Source organism: Pongo abelii, chromosome 8 (assembly GCF_028885655.2).
Source record: "Pongo abelii isolate AG06213 chromosome 8, NHGRI_mPonAbe1-v2.0_pri, whole genome shotgun sequence".
NCBI classification, from domain to species: Eukaryota; Metazoa; Chordata; class Mammalia; order Primates; family Hominidae; genus Pongo; species Pongo abelii.
This window is the reverse complement of record NC_071993.2, coordinates 13,247,335-13,262,310: the sequence shown is the minus strand read 5'-3', so window position 1 is coordinate 13,262,310 and position 14,976 is coordinate 13,247,335. Positions and strand designations below refer to the sequence as shown.

Here is a 14,976-nt window from a genome sequence, read left to right as displayed (position 1 = left end):
CCCAAATTCACTGACAGCAGGCACGCTGGTCTTGCACAATTCCCCAAAGCAGATGGCTCTTCCTACCCACAGAAGCCCATGCTCTTAGCTCTCCTACAAACCTAACCTTAGAAATACGCAAGTGCTTAATCCCTGACCATAGGACATTAACACCATCTTTGTACACAATAAAGCACATTACACACATGTGGAACATCAGAAGTTATAAACTCTAGATGCAACAAATAATGATACACTGGAAAACAACCTTTGAAACCAGATTTAGTGAAGGATTCATGCAATTATTTTATATACAAAACGTTCAACAGTTTCTGTTTATTACGGAGATATGGAAGTAATTTTTTTCAGTGAATACCTCTTTTCTTGTTAGTTCCTCAATTGTTTTCAATGCATTATTATGTTCTTGAAGAAGCTTGTTGTGTGTCATCTGTAGCACAGTTAATTTGGACCTATTAAAAAAGATATTAAAAAATGGAATCCTGGGGAAAATATCATAGAAACTTACAGTCTTGCCTCCCAACCTTCTGAACACTCAAGTAGAAAAATCTTCTCGCCTACCTTTATCATCCCACCACCTACTAGCATTTCTTACTCTCAAAAAAAATCTTTTCTGAAAAATCAAGACAGAGTGCAAACAATCAGCATAATTTTATTATGACAAAACTTTTAAACTTTATCCCCTCTGAGAAGTCTCCTAGGACTCCTTCAGATAAGTGAAAAAGAAATTTTCTAAAATTTATTCTCAAATCCGAATTCCAATCTGTATAAAAAGATGATTCTCTCTCCTTTGCCCCGTCGCCGCCCTTCTGACTCAACATACTCACTTTTCATCCTCTGTTTTAGCCTGTTCCATTTTGATTTCTGATAGCATGCTTTCCACTTGTAGCTCTAACTTTTTGTTAGTATAAACAAGCTCTTGCTTTTCATTCAACTCTGATGGAGTTGCAGAATTTTTCCTTTCAAGGGCCTGACACCTAAGAAAGGTCAAGGTTTCATGAGGATAAACAATGCTCCTTTACATCGCAGTGGCTTTTAAACAAACCCCAAGGTTATGTACAATACAAGAATTTTAGGGCTGTAGGGTTTATGAATGCAAAATGAAATACATAATCCTCCTTGCTTCTTCACTAGACCTGGCCATATTTCTGAACCCTTACACCTGAACATAAAAAAGTACAGATCTAAGCTCACATGCAATACTGTCCTCTTTGAATAACTGTTTTAACTAGTCATATAGATACATTTTTAGTATTTAAACACAGACCACAGTAGTAATTAGCTAAGGTGCTTCTCATGTAGTGATGCGTGGATATCTTTTATATTAAAAAAAGTTATAGGTTCTGTCAATTGCAAAGACTTTAGTTTCTGACAAAGATTCAATAAGGGAAAAAGGAAGTTCCCCTAAGTCTTCTGAAAGATCAGAAAGAGGATTTCAATATAACACAAATAAATGACAGCTATGCACAAAGCATTAATGCCCAGCGCATTAGACATATCATTTAACACAATGTATATAGAAGAAATTATAACACACAATTTACAAATGACAAGACAGGCTCAGAGAACTGAAATAAATACCTTGCCCAACACAAATAAGTTGCAGACTCATATGTCAAATCTAGGTCTGTTTGTCCAAAGTCCTTAGTTGTAGCTGCCATGTTGTATCACGTTACCATAATACTACAGAGTGTTGGGAATTACAACCTCAAGAAAACACACACACCTCCATATTGTGCTAGAAACATGTTTGCCAATGAATCCAATAGAACAACATCAACTTAGGTTTGCTAAGTTTTGGGTAACTTCTTACATCAAGAGAAACAAGCAAATGCCAAACTCTCAATCTACATGTTAGCCTGAAATTAACTGATTGAAATAACAAATTGAAATTGACCTTTTTCCAAATAAATGGCACTCAAGATCTTTATGCTCTTTTCATCTTTCTTTATGCTTACTCACATCAATGTCATCAGCTTAAGTCAGTAACAGGAAAACTAGCTCACAGCTTTGTAGAGATCTTACACAGGCTCATACATTTAACAAATGCCCCTAAATGGCAGAATTAAAGCTCTCCAGTCCCCAACCCCTAATCTTACAAGTATTTCATGCTCACACATTAACTGGAACATTAGTATTTTCTGAATTCATATTTTAATTAGGTGTCTATTTTTCTTTTAGTCATAACATAGTTAAAAAAACTATGTTTTTATATAGTAGTATACTTTGTAAAAATATATATTTCAAAGGAGGATAAAATTGCTCTCGCATTCTTACTTTTCTTGAAGTCTCTTCTTCATTAGCTCAGCTTCACTGAGTTTTGTATGAGCCTCTTGAAGCTCCTTAAACAGAGATGTCACCTGAAGGTTCAGTGCTTCCACTTCGCTTCCAACCTATCATACGGGAAATCCCAAACATATGTGTACAATTATCATCAGAGATTAAACAAACCTCTTTGGGAGAAAACAGGCTGAACCATTAGTAGCCAATTAAGACTGGCTGGTGAATTGATCCAACTTTGACAATATCCCAAACATCGTGTAGGAAAAGAATGTTTTGGATACTTGGTACTTAGGTTTGCTAAGTTTTGGGTAACTTCTGTTTCCTAATAAAGCATGAACTAATCAATTTGGATGCACTGTGATAATGACTTTATCGCTATTAAAATGAACCCTATTCCAGGTTCAGAGATCACAGACCACAGAGGTGTCAAAGCACGGTCCTATCTATCCAGCTAACAACTTGCCCCCATACTCTCTTCCCAGTGTATGTTTCTAGTTTACTCAACTATTTTTGTTGTGCAGCCTTTTTCCTGGTAGCTCTATAATTTTTGTAAATGAGTTTCTGATGCCTTGAAAGACCATACTTCCCTGCTATTGGCTGTTGAATTCGTTTTAGTCAACAGGGAACTATTATTCACTGGTGGTCTCCTCATCTGTTTTCTAAATGTTCTCTCTTCTTTCAACAGTAAGGGCTCAGTCTCCTGGCACATGGTAGGCATTCAATGTACATATTTGTTGAATAAATTAATTACCTAAAGTGAGTATTTTATGTAAATGCCTTTCATGTGGGCCCCTATGGCTATCGACCTGCATGGCTTCATTAACTTCCCAAAGCTGAAGACTCTCTGCAGACTCAAAGGCACCTCTCTCAATTACCAGACAACACTGAACAAGACAACACTGAACCTTTTCCTTTCAAACTACTTTATTCAAACCAGTAATGGGATAGAACCCAAATCTTTCAATTCTCCCTCAAGTTTCTGAGTCATATCCTCAAATGATCTCATTATAAAGTGGACAACATTCCTTTTCCTACAGTAGGCTTCTTCATTGAAGGACTGAGGAGAAGAAACCAGTCAAGAAGAGACATAAGAAATGGTTTTGTAGAATACTGACAGAAATACATCTCACAGCTGGGCGCAGTGGCTCACGTCTGTATTCCCAGCACTCTAGGAGGCCGAGGTGGGAGGATCACGAGGTCAAGAGATCGAGACCATCCTGGCCAACATGGTGAAACCCTCTCTATTAAAAATACAAAAATTAGCTGGGTGTGGTGGTGGGCACCTGTAATCCCAGCTACTTGGGAGGCTGAGGCAGGAGAACTGCTTGAACCTGGGAGGCAGAGGTTGCAGTGAGCTGAGATTGTGCCACTGCACTCCAGCCTGGCGACAAAGTGAGACTCCGTCTCCAACAATAACAACAAAAAAGAAATACATCTTGCTACAATTGACACAGACCAGGACAAGGACATATAAAAGGAATAGATAGATAATATTCAATATCAACATGATTTCTATATTTCTAAAGCAAATAACCCATCACAAGATTTGAATTCAGTGGCTGGACTACTCTCGTGTGTGTGAATGTGACAGTGGCCATGGAATCTTAGGACTCACAGTCTCCAGGCCTTTCTCTTCATCATTCTCTTTCTCTGTGCTCCCCTCTGTCTGGGTTTCAATCTCAGAACGATTACTTGCTTTCTTTTCAAAATCTGAAACTCTGGAAAATCACAGAAGGTAGAAAAGTTACTTTCTCTTTGGCTTTAAGAGAAATAGCAATTACAGAAGTACTAAAAAGAACATTGTTTACAATTGGGATAAAGGATCAGGGGTTTTCAAAATCTCTACACATTCACTATATTAGCATTAATTTTATTTTTCATCCTAAAATTGGCTATAATTGATTCACAGACAAATACACACAGAGGTAAAAGGCAAGTGAAACTCATCTTGAACACCATTTGTTTTCATGCAACTGTACTATGCAGCAATGTTTCTGAAATTGTTTGTGTGTTTACACATATGGATGCATGTGTGTTCCATGAACATGGTATCTCATTTATAAGAATCCATTAGAGAAGGAAAGACTTTTCCTTTTAGGACACAGCTAAGTTTAAAAGTCACCGAATAAACAACAACAAAAAAAGTAACACCATTCTTAACACCAAATCATAACCACAGGAAAGCCATCCCAATCCACATGAAACAAGAGACTATTGTTAAAGATAATGGGTTGAACAGATGCATGTAATTTTTTTCCTAGCCCAAACTCTACTAAAAGGACCTTCAAAAAGCCATGTGCCTACAGGAACAAAGAAAAAGGGAGAGGAAATAATAGTAGGAAAATATGGCAGTACAGGTCTGAGTGGGGCCTTACCAGCCCAAGAAGGCCGACCTTTGAGCCAACAGTAGGGACAGCCAAGAAGCAACCAGATTCACACTGTGGGAACTGCAGGACATTCAAGCATGAGTGACACCAGGAACCTCTGAAAGTGATGACAAAGGTGGGGCCTTAGCTTTCCCAAGATTAGGAACAAGACAAGGATGCCTGCCCTTCCATTTCTACGTAACCCTTTTTTTTTTTTTTTTTTTTTTTTTTACAGGATAATCAGGCAAGAAAAAGAAATAAAAGGCATTCAGACTGGAAAAGACGCAGCAAGACTATCTGTGCGATGACGCAATCCTGAAGATGGCAATTCTCCCCAAATCATTTGGGGACACAGTGCAATCCCTAGTAAGATCCCAGCTGGCTTTTTTCACAAATTAACAAGCTGATCCTAAAATTCTTATGGAACAGCAAAGAACCCAGAAGAGCCAACAGTCTTTAAAAAGAAGAACAAAGTTGGAAGGCACTATCTCTTGAGTGCAATTTCAAGGCTCTCCACCTTCTGATTCCCTTCCCTTAGGCACAGCAGGAGCTGGCTCACAGTTAACTCCTTCCTCATACCGTTAGGCTTTGTGTCCCCACCCAGATCTCATCTTGAATTGTAATCCCCGTAATCCCCACGTGTCAAGGGAAAGACCAGGTGGAGGTAACTGAATCACGGGGGCAGTTTCCCCCATGCTGTTCTCGTGATAGTGAGTGAGTTCTCATGAGATCTGATGGTTTTCTAAGTGTGTGGTAGTGGCTCTTGCGTTGCTTCTCCTTCCTGCTGCCTTGTGAAGAAGGTGCCTTGCTTCCCCTTCGCCTTCCGCCAGGATTGTAAGTTTCCCGAGGCCTCCCCAGCCATGCTGAACTGTGAGTCAGTTAAACCTCTTTCTTTTATAAATTACCCAGTCTCAGGAGGTTCTTCATATAAGTATGAAAACGGGCTAATACACTTCCTGATTTCAAAACTTACTACTAAGCTATAGTACTCAAGACATTGTGGTACTGGCATAAGGACAAACATAGATCAATGAAACAGAACTGAGAGTCTAATGAAGTTGGAATCCTGTATGACAACATACATGGAAACAAACTCAAAATGGACCACAGGCTTAAATGTCAGAGATGAAACTACAAAATTCTTTTTTTTTTTTTTTTTTTTTTTTTGAGACAGAGTCTCGCTCTGTCGCCCAGGCTGGAGTGCGGTGGCCAGCTGTAGTTTTGGCCACCACACCTGGCCAAAACTACAAAATTCTTAAGAGTAAAACATAGGAGTAAATCTTTGTGACCTTGGGTTAGGCAACGGTTTCTCAGATGGGACATCAAAAGCACAGGTGACAAAAGAAAAAGGAGATAAACTGTATTATATCAAAATAAAAACAAATGTGCTGCAAATAATACCATCAAGTGAAAAGATGATCCACAGAACGGGAGAAAATAGTTGCAGATCTGCCGGGCACAGTAGCTCATGCCTGTAATCCCAGGACTTTGGGAGGCTGAGGTGGACAGATCACGAGGTCAGGAGATTAAGACCATCCTGGCTAACACGGTGAAACACTGTCTCTACTAAAAATACAAAAAAAAAATTAGCCGGGCGTGGTGGTGGGCGCCTGTAGTCCCGGCTACTCGGGAGGCTGAGGCAGGAGAATGGCATGAACCCAGGAGGCGGAGCTTGCAGTGAGCCGAGATTGCACCACTGCACTCCAGCCTGGGTGACAGAACAAGACTCCGTCTCAAAAAAAAAAAAAAAAAAAGAAAAGAAAATAGTTGCAGATCATATATTTAATAAGGGTCTTGTATCCAGAATGTAAAATGAACTCTTATAATTCAACATAAAAAGACAAATAACCCAATTTTTAAAAATGGGCAAAGGCTCTGAATAGACTTTTCTCCAAAGCAAACAAACGGTCAACATGAAAAGATGCTCAACATCGCTGTCACTAGGGAAATACAAATCAGAACTATGAGATACCAATTCACATCCACTAGGATGGCTGAAGTCAAAGTGAAAGACAATAAGAAACAAGCGTTGGTATGGACGTGGAGAAAGTGGAATGCTCATGCACTGCTGGTGGGAATGCGAAATGGCGCAGCTGCTTTGGAAAATGATTTGCTGGTTCCTTAGAATATGAAATAGAGGTACCATATGACCCAGCAATTCCACCGGTAACGATATACCCCATAGAATTAAAAACACATACCCAAGCAAAAACTTGTACACAATGCTCATAGCAGCATTATTCCTAATAGGTAAAAAGTGGCAACAACTCTAATGTTTATCAGCTGATGAATGAGTAAACAAAATGTTGTGTATATAGATAATGGAACGTTATTCAGCAAGGAAAAGGAAGTACTGATACATGCTACATTGTAGATGAACCTCAAAAACATTACGCTACGTGAAAGAAGCCAGTCACAACAAACCACAGACTGTATAATTCCATTTATATGAAATTTCCAGAATGGCCAAGTCTATAGAGACGGAAAGCACATTGCTTGGAGGAGCAGACAGTGAGTGCTGTTTGGGGGAAAAAAATGTTCTAAAATTATACTGTAGTAACTAACAGTGGTTGCACAATCCTGGGAATATTCTAAAAAACACTGAAATGTATACTTTAAATGGGTTAACTGTATGGTATCTTAATTATATCTCAGGAAAGCTGTTTTAAAAAAACACATATTTCAAGTTAACCCATTTCATACCTTTCTTTGGCCTCCTTGAGTGCAATTTCAAGTCTCTCCACCTTCTGATTCCCTTCCCTTAGGCACAGCAGGAGCTGGCTCACAGTTAACTCCTCATGTTCCAAGTAATTCTTGGCCCCCTCTGCAGATCTGCTCCTATATTTAGACAATGCCCTGTTCAGTATAAAGGTTAAAAGGTTTTCATCAGAAAAATTCCAAAGCCTAAGAAGAGAGTAACCCAATATAACTGGGACCAGCTTAAAGGAACTGCTTTCCAGAACATTCTCCAACTAATTCTCAACTAGTGAACAAGCACAGCTGGTCCTGGGACCCCCAGTGCCAAGCTCCTCCCTGCTTCCTAGGGAAGGTGTGAAGGCTCAGTGAGGTTCTGGAGAGGCCAGCCTTACACTGCACATACCCACTTCCTCCAAACAGTCACTGTGTACCTGACACCAGACCACAAAACCCATGGAACAGTTCAGCAGAGGCAGCCGTGGCTGAAGGTGCCAAGCTTTCCAGAGATCTAGTCTCAAAGGGGACTGCAGTAAGACAAAAGTTAAAGACACACTGTACAGACCACTGGCCTTTCTCCAAGTTAACAGAGACCATCACAGCTTAAGTCAAGGGGAGAAAACCTTTTTCACTTGTGGTTTCAAATAATGACAGCAGAGAAATGGAGGCGCTGTTGATATGTCAAGTATTTTTCTCGATTTCAAAATCTGACTAAATCAAGAGACATATCAGTGACGAACAGAATCATGATCACTGTTCCAGAACATGAGGGATGACTATGATAATGCTAACGGCAGCTACTCTTTCAGTCACCGACTCGGGTTCACATAGCTAATAAACAGCCGGGATTAAATCCCAGTTTCCAGGACTCTGAAGCTCCAACTCCAAACCTGGAAATCAATCTCAGACTAATTACAATACTCACAAATGGTACAGAGCTGTTATTTTAAAAATAGCCATGTGGCTTAAAAGAGGAAGCGGTCTTTGCATCTGGATATGAAAGATGAGGAAGTGGCTTTGATATTTCAACCAGGGCTTTTTTATTTCCCACTACTTCCAGGAACATCTTTAAATATTAAAAAAGCAATTTGGGGGAAACGTGAAGAATTTTTAACCAAAAAGGGGAATTACTTTCGTTTATGCCAATTACTCTGTTTGACGAAAGAATATTATCTAATACTTACTTTCTTCCTTATACAAGAGCTTAGAAACATAATGGGAGACAATTTTTTTCACGTTTTGTAAGTCATTCTATATGCACATTTTTCAAGTTATACAAAGAAGGTTTTAAAAATCTATGAGATGGCTTGGCACAGTGGCTCACGCCTGTAATCCCAGCACTTTGGGAGGCTGAGACGGGAGGATCACCTGAGGTCAGGAGTTCCAGACCAGCCTGGTCAACATAGTGAAACCCTGTCTCTATTAAAAACACAAAAAGTTAGCTGGGCGTGGTGGCGGCCACCTGTAATCCCAGCTACTCGGAAGGCTGAGGCAGGAGAATTGCTTGTACCCAGGAGGCGGACGTTGCAGTGAGCTCAGATCGCGCCACTTCACTCCAGCCTCGGTGGCAGAGTGAAACTCCATCTCAAAAAAAAAAAAACAAAAAACAAAAACAAAAAAAAAACTATGAGATAAGAGATCCTGGCCGGGCGCAGTGGCTCACACCTGTAATCCCAGCACTTTGGGAGGCCAAGGTGGGCGGATCACCAGGTCAGGAGATCGAGACCATCCTGGCTAACATGGTGAAACCCCGTCTCTACTAAAAATACAAAAAATTAGCCGGGTGTGGTGGCGGGCGCCTGTAGTCCCAGCTACTCAGGAGGCTGAGGCAGGATAATGGCGTGAATCTGGGAGGTGGAGCTTGCAGTGAGCCAAGATGGTGCCACTGCACTCCAGCCTGGGCAACAGAGCAAGACTCCATCTCAAAAAAAAGAAAAAAAAGAGATCCTTAGAGTTCTTTTCAGACAATTGTGTCTTGAATAGATGATTACAGGAGCAAGCAGCTTGCAGAAGGCGAGCTAGCAGTCTCCTTGGTGAGCACTGCTTGTGAAGAGTCAAGAGGTTCAGGCGCTCAGTTCTAGGTCTGCCTCCCTCCTCAAGGCCCCGCCACTATTTAAGATGTCTGTTTCCTCACATCTACATAGGACAGGTACACTTGAGACTCCACAGATAAGAAATCTGGGCACTTTCAGGCGACACCCACAATGACTGAGAGTGCTATCAGTCATTGTTACAATAGATGTTCCAGTATTGGTCATGCCAGCTTATAACTGGGAAGTAGCAGGGAAAAGAAAATGAAAATATTTCACTTATGGAAGCTGGGCAGGCTGGTCTGGGTCAAACGGCACCGGGGAATCAATGAGCAAACATGTCTTTGATTAGGGACAAATCACTGACTTGATTGAGAACCAGTTTGCTTTCACTTTTCATCTGCTGGAGGTGAGACACCACTAGAACAGAGCAGTTAGTGTGAGCCAAACAGGAACCAAACAGTTTTTAATCTTTGCCAGTTTGAGCTGCAACATTAAATAGCATTCAAACCAAATATTCTTGAAAGATCCTGGTATAAATCATAAAGAAGTTACTTGCTCAGGTCACTACATTTGACCTCCGGCGACAAGCACCCAGTGACAAGCACCCAGTGACGAGCCTGCCCAGCCTGTCTGCCTGACAGCCCGAGTCTTCCTTCACATACCTGCTAGTGGAGACTGTTCTCGTGGGCCCAGGACTATGCTTGATTTCTTTTACTGACCCTTCTGCTTCTCCTTCCTGTAAAAACAGAAATGCAGGGGATTTAACAAAATATGTCTGCAAGACAAATTCTTTGTCAAAAGAAGAAAAAGGCAAAAGATGAATTTTTGTGACATGTAACCCAAGGAACCTTCCAAACATTCAGATGTGCACTGTTTAAACTGGGTGGCTCAAATGGAATGGAAACGTACCCTCCCCTCACCTGGCACACCCTGTCGGGATTATAAATATCCCAGCTAAGGCGTGAAGGTCAGTTTCCTCTCGCCATACACGTTCTACCTGGCTCTGTAAACATGAAAGCTTATCTGCTCCTCTCTTTCCTTGGCAGTTCCCTCTTTCTCAAGGTTAAGGTCATACAGAGCTGGTGACAACTCCACATATCCTTCCTTTAAAATGCAAAATGCTAGAACTCACTGAGGTAAAGTTAAAAAAGAGGCAGTTTCTGTGAATGAGACTCACAAAGCGCCATCTTGGCCAAGTTGGTTCCCATCAGAAATTTGTGTGCATCACAGGTCACTTAGGGAACAAGATAGTCTAAGACCCACAGGATTTGAAAGACATTTATATTCCAATAAGCTCCCAGGAAAAATCTTCAAAAATGCACAAAGATGGTTCTAGATATGTATGTATAAATATATATATAATATGTTTTTATATTTAGATATAGAAATATAGATATATATTATATTATATAAATAATGTTATATATGTAATTATATATTAATTGTATAATATCTTCTATATTATATATTATACAATATATATTCATTACATAATATAAATAGATATATCTATTATAAAAAATAGAGATACATATATAAGTGTATATATATTATGCAATTATATAATTGTATAATATATTCTGTATTATATATTATAGAATATATTATATATATTCATTATATAATATAAATATAATGTCTATTATAAAAAATATAGATACATATATAAGTGTATGTATATTATACAATTATATAATTGTATAATATATTCTATATTATATATTATAGAATATATTATATATTCATTATATAATATAAATATATATATATCTATTATAAAAAGTATAGATACATATATGTGTATATATTATACAATTATATAATTGTATAATATATTCTATATTATATATTATAGAATATATTATATATATTCATTATATAAATATAGATATCTGTTATAAAAATATAGATACATATATAAGTGTATATATATTATACAATTATATAATTGTATATATATTATACAATTATATAATTGTATAATATATTCTGTATTATATATTATAGAATATAATATATATTCATTATATAATATAAATATAGATATATCTATTATAAAAAACATAGATACATATGTTTTTTCTCTGCTTGGGGTCATGGGGGTTCTAGATATTTTTGATAATTCTTCCTAAATCTTGGGCAGTGCTTTCCAGTTCACAGAAGAAACGCGTGCAAAACATGTTTACACTAAAAATAACTGTCACTCATCTGACAGGGAGAATGAGATGCTAACCATGCACCCTGAAGGAAGAAGCTTCACTTGGAAACTTCTCATATGCTGTTGGGTTTCCTGCAGCTTATCGGTTATTGACAGAAGGGTAAGGTTCTTTGGTTAAACTTCTGTCTCAGTAATCTTCGATCACTTGCAGAAAGGGTACTCTGGCAAAATATGACTTTCAATTGACATTTTAATTCTCTTGATTTTGGCCTCTAAAATGTATGAGGGGCATGCACGGCAGGGTTATTCAGAGCTGTTTCCTAACTCTAGTGCGGCAAATAAATCAGAAAGCAAAGTCAGTCAGACATTCTTATTTCAGATATAACCAGTAGGTGAGCTTTTTTGCAAGTTGCTCCCCACTCCTCCTGACTTGTCTACAATGTACATTTTTCTCTTCCAGGGACACAATTTTTTTCTTTTCTTTTTTTTTAAATTTAAAGACAGAGTCTTGCTCTGTCACCCAGGCTGGAGTGCAGCGGCACAATCATGGCACACTGCAGCCACCCAAACTCCTGGGTTCAAGTGATCCTCCTTCCTCAGCCTCCTGAGTAGCTGGGAGTACAGGCGCGTGCCAACGTACATAGCTAACTTTTTGTATTTTTTTTTTTATGTACACACAGGGTTTCGCCAGGTTGCCCAGGCTGGTCTAGAATTCCTGGGCTCAAGGGATCCTGCCTCCTCAGCCTCCCAAAGTGCTGGGATTATAGGCCTGAGCCACTACACCCAGCCAGTCCCTTTTCTTGTATCAGACATGTACTCTGACTCATCGAAAGTGACCATCTATACTACAGAGGATTTTACCCTTGTCTATCTCCCTGTCTAATCTTTATTAGTAGCAATGAAGGAGAGGCCCCCACCTGGTGCATCAACCTGCTCTGCTCTTTAATAGGGCTGCCCCTATGCCCAGGCACAGTTGTAACAGATGCTTCTCAAGAGCTTAGGGCCCCCTTGCTTAGCCCACTTCATTTGGGGTTGCAGAGAAATTTGATTTTGATAGCAATGGCTTCAAACTCCATTCTCAGAGGCTCCTGAGTAGCTGCTTTTGAAAGGGAAGGAAAAGCCAGGACACTCCCTCAATCTACAACCAGAGCAGTTCTGCTCTTTCTTTTCTCCTCTTCTTCTTTTTAATATATCAGGGTTCCTCATACCACTTTGTTTGAAAAGAGGGTTCTGTTGGCCAGGTGCGGTGGCTCACGCCTGTCATCCCAGCACTTTGGGAGACCGAGGCGGATGGATCACTTGAGGCCAGGAATTTGAGACCAGCCTGGCCAACATGGCAAAACCCTGTCTTCTTTTTTATTAAAAATACAAAAAATTAGCCGGGTGTGATGGCATGAGCTTATAGTCCCAGTTACTTGGGAGGTTGAGGCACAAGAATCTCTTGAACCCCAGAGGCAGAGGGTGCAGTGAGCCAAGATCACATCACTGCGCTCCAGCCTGGAGGACAGAGTGAGACTCTGTCTCAAAACAAAAAAGAGGGTTCTGTTGTTAAAATATGTTTGCAGCTCCCTTAAGGGAACTGCGGAATACAGCTTTGAGACCTAGTTTGAAAAATAACAGAAAGTTCATGCTCGTGTGGGTTTTTTCCTTTTCTGGTCACAAAAATGTTCAATTTGCCAGGACATGATGGAAAAAAAAAAAAAAAAAGACTACAGCTTTCATCATAAAAGGTAATTAATATTTTTCCATTTTAGCTATGATAACCCTTACATGCATTATGCTATACTTAGAAAATGAGAGCCAATTTATCTTTGCTACACTGGAATTTCCTCAATCCTTGGCTTGTGTTGACAAGAAAAAGTGGTATTTGTTTCATTTTTCCAGCTGAGGCTTTATAGTTTGCGCAAAACAAAAATAAAACCAAAAACTCACAGCCATCCTAATTTCAACAAAGGAATCTTCTGAGGAGCCGCTGGAGTTCAGCTTGAGCTGCAGTTCAGACACGATGCCCAACAGGTCTGCCTTCTCTGCTTGTAGCCTCACCACCTGGGTCCTGAGCTGGTCCTTTTCCTGCTCCGCTTCTGCCCTGGGAAGCCTGGAGTCATCAGTGGGGTCCTGGAGATGACAAGGAGTAAAGTGAATGAACAGATCAAACTAAGGCTGGGCACCATGGGCTCATGCCCATAATCGCAGAGCTCTGGGAGGCTGAAGCGGGAGGCTCCCTTGAGGCCAGGCTTTCGAGACCAGCCTGGGCAACATAGCAAGACCCCCATCTTTACAAAAAATTTAATAATTAGCCAGGTGTAGTGGCACACACCTGTAGTCCCCATTACTTGGGAGACTGAGGCAGGAAGATTGCCTGAGCCCAGGAGTTCAAGACTGCCAAGACCCTGTCTCAAAAAAAAAAAAAAAAAAAAGCCAAGCCAGGCGCGGTGGCTCACGCCTGTAATCCCAGCACTTTGGGAGGCCGAGGCGGGCGGATTATGAAGGTCAGGAGAGGGAGACCATCCTGGCTAACACAGTGAAACCCCGTCTCTACTAAAAATACAAAAAGATTAGCTGGGCGTGGTGGCGGGTGCCTGTAGTCCCGGCTACTCGGGAGGCTGAGGCAGGAGAATGGCATGAACCCGGGAGGCGGAGCTTGCAGTGAGCCGAGATTATGCCACTGCACTCTAGCCTGGGCAACAGAGCGAGACTCCACCTCAAAAAAAAAAAAAAAGTCAAAAAACAAATACAAATCAAACTAAGGACCTGGCCATGAGACTCAATTGCCCCTACCCCTACTGACAAGGAAGTTTCTCAACACCTTTATGCCCTGTGTTTAATGTAGAAAATTCCAGCTTTTACCTGTCAATTTTTTTTTCCAGACAGAGTCTCACTCTGTCGCCCATTGGAGTGCAATGGCGCGATCTCAGCTCACTGCATCCTCCGCCTCTCGGGTTCAAGCAATTCTCCTGCCTCAGCCTCCCAAGTAGCTGGGACTACAGGCGCGCACTACCACGCCCGGCTAATTTTTGTATTTAATAGAGATGGGGTTTCGCCATGTTGGCCAGGCTGGTCTCGGACTCCTGACCTCAGGTGATCTGCCCATCCTAGCCTCCCAAAGTGCTGGGATTACAGGTGTGAGCCATCATGCCTAGCCCACGATTTATTTTGACATAACATTTAAAATGGAAATTTTTACATTATTTATTGTATTCAAATAATCAAAATTTAAAGTAACTTCATGACAAGAAAGCAAGCCTTCCTTGCCATGCTGGAATAATCTGATATTATAGAAATAATCAACCACACTTTGGCAACAGTGGACTCATAAGCTGTGTCTAAAATCTCAGAAAGGAAGGAAAAAAAGTTCCCACCACCCAACCTCCTGCCCTTTTCCTCCCATCAATGCCCACCCACACCCCTTCTCCCCACACTTGGCATGGACAGCAGAGGCCTCCTT

The 14,976-nt window shown here is 40.4% G+C and overlaps 1 protein-coding gene across 15 annotated transcripts in view; it reads right to left on the bottom strand.

Annotated features, from left to right (window-relative positions):
• The window catches only part of OPTN (optineurin), a 38,504-nt gene that overhangs the window by 11,652 nt on the left and 11,876 nt on the right, over window positions 1-14,976 (bottom strand). For 5 of the 15 annotated variants that reach the window (XM_024253063.3, XM_054521573.2, XM_054521572.1 and 2 more), the window contains 7 exons: window positions 13,464-13,646; window positions 10,036-10,109; window positions 7,350-7,502; window positions 3,896-3,998; window positions 2,275-2,390; window positions 825-974; window positions 356-449 (listed from right to left, as the gene is read on the bottom strand). In XM_024253063.3, coding sequence (XP_024108831.2) covers window positions 356-449; window positions 825-974; window positions 2,275-2,390; window positions 3,896-3,998; window positions 7,350-7,502; window positions 10,036-10,109; window positions 13,464-13,646 — 873 coding nt within the window. 15 annotated transcript variants of the gene reach the window in all.